The 1,988-nt window shown below is 51.3% G+C and overlaps 1 protein-coding gene across 1 annotated transcript; it reads left to right on the forward strand.

Annotated features, from left to right (window-relative positions):
- Positions 1-340: 340 nt before the first annotated feature.
- Positions 341-1,740, forward strand: mos (v-mos Moloney murine sarcoma viral oncogene homolog). Its single transcript, XM_057013415.1, has one exon. It carries the CDS (start codon positions 404-406, stop codon positions 1,415-1,417), a length of 1,014 nt encoding a protein of 337 aa, XP_056869395.1. The 5' UTR covers positions 341-403; the 3' UTR covers positions 1,418-1,740.
- Positions 1,741-1,988: the final 248 nt, after the last annotated feature.

Here is a 1,988-nt window from a genome sequence, read left to right on the forward strand (position 1 = left end):
AGGGTTAGAACAGAACAGAAGGTTTAGGGTTAGGGTTAGAACAGAACAGAGGGGTTAGGGTTAGAACAGAACAGAACAGAGGGGTTAGGGTTAGAACAGAACAGAGCAGAACAGGTGTGTTGCTGTTGAGCACATTAAGCACGTTTAGCTCATCTAATAACATGAACAAAATATCCGCAGGAGCCAAAAACGTCAGATCATCTTTGGTTCTGTGGGTGGTTTTCATTTTATTCCCACAGGTCACAGAAATGATGAGCGGCCCATCCAAGAAGGAGCGACCCAACAGGGAGAACGTTGCAGTACCGACTCCTGAGCACTGCGCGGCGCTGTGGCGCAGAACGTCTCCGTTCTCTGAAAAGTGGGAGGTGGCTCAGTCAGCGGGGAGACTTCTCCACTCCACACCATGCCCTCTCCGATCCCCGTCACTCGCCTGTTGCCCAAAGACATCTACCCGTCTCTGGATATCGGGATCTGCAGCAGCCCACTGGCCAAACCCTCCTGCGGGTCTACGTTACAGGTGCCGGGCCAGCGCTTCCATAGGAAGACCGGGACCCGGCTCTGGTCTTCTGTGATTCACTGGGAGCAGCTGCGCTCCATTGAGTCTGTGGGCTCCGGGGGGTTCGGTTCTGTCTACAAGGCCGATTATTTTGGGAAGACTGTTGCCCTGAAGAAAGTAAAAAAACAAACCAAAAACAGGCTGGCGTCCCGACAGAGCTTCTGGGCCGAGCTGAACGCGGCGCACCTGCGCCACACGCACGTCGTGCGCATCATTGCGGCCACCACCTGCATTCCGCTGGAATGTGAAGATACCAACAATATCGGGATGATCCTGATGGAGTATGTGGGCAGCAGGAATCTGCATCAACTCATCTACGAGTGCGTGGAGCCGCTGCACGAGGACAGGTGGCTCAGGTACTCTGTGCACATCGCGCACGGGTTGCGCTTCCTTCACTCTCACGACATCGTACATTTGGACATAAAACCAGCCAACGTGTTGGTATCCAGTGAAGACCTCTGCAAAATTGCGGACTTTGGTTCCTCTTTGAAACTGGAGCGTGGGTGCGAGGTCAGTGCGTGCAGCACAAGTGTGAGTCACGTGGGAGGCACGTACACGCACAGGGCGCCGGAGCTGCTGAAAGGCGAGGCGGTGTCTCCCACAGCAGATATCTTCTCCTTTGGGATAACCATGTGGCAGCTGATCACCAGGAAGCAGCCGTACACAGGCGACCGGCAGCACGTGCTCTACGCTGTCGTGGCGCACAACCTCCGTCCTTGTGTCCAGCAGCCGGAGTTTGTCTCGGAGCAGGGCCAGAGCTGCAGGAGCCTGCTGGAGCGGTGCTGGAGCAGGGAGGCCAGCTGCAGACCCACTGCCCAAGAACTGGTGCCTTCCTTGGAGCAGCTGCGCTCCTCACTGTAGAGCGCACACACACTTTTATCCAGCACACACACTTTTAGCAGCAGCTTCCCACCTTATTGACTTGATGAAAACAGGATGGTGGATTTTCTTACTGTCACGTTTGTTTCTAACCCTTTTCAGTCAAGTTCTTCATTATTGAGACTATAATTTTATTGACTTTTAACCTGGAGGGCTTATTGATTTTGCAGTCACTATTAAAGTTACTTGAAAAATAATCTTTTGCATTAATATTCATCTTGAGGGCAATTGTGTCTTGAATCAAGTGGTAATTGCTTTGAGGACATTTTACTGTGACTTACTATTAAAACTATTTTTCAATGAAATGTTTGGATCTCAGTTCCATGTAGGGTTCATCACACACACAGTATATATATATATATATATATATATATATATATAAAAATCTCTTCCTCGCCCTCCTGGGCGGTGCCTCCCTCCTTCAGACTCGGGTCCTCTACCAGAGGTCTGGGAGTCTGAGGGTTCTGCTCAGGATCTTAGCTAGGACTGCACTCTTCTGGACAGAGATCTCTGGTGTGGTTCCTGGTATCTGCTGGAGCATCTACTTGGGGCT

Source organism: Takifugu flavidus, chromosome 17, assembly GCF_003711565.1.
Source record: "Takifugu flavidus isolate HTHZ2018 chromosome 17, ASM371156v2, whole genome shotgun sequence".
Lineage (NCBI taxonomy): Eukaryota > Metazoa > Chordata > Actinopteri > Tetraodontiformes > Tetraodontidae > Takifugu > Takifugu flavidus.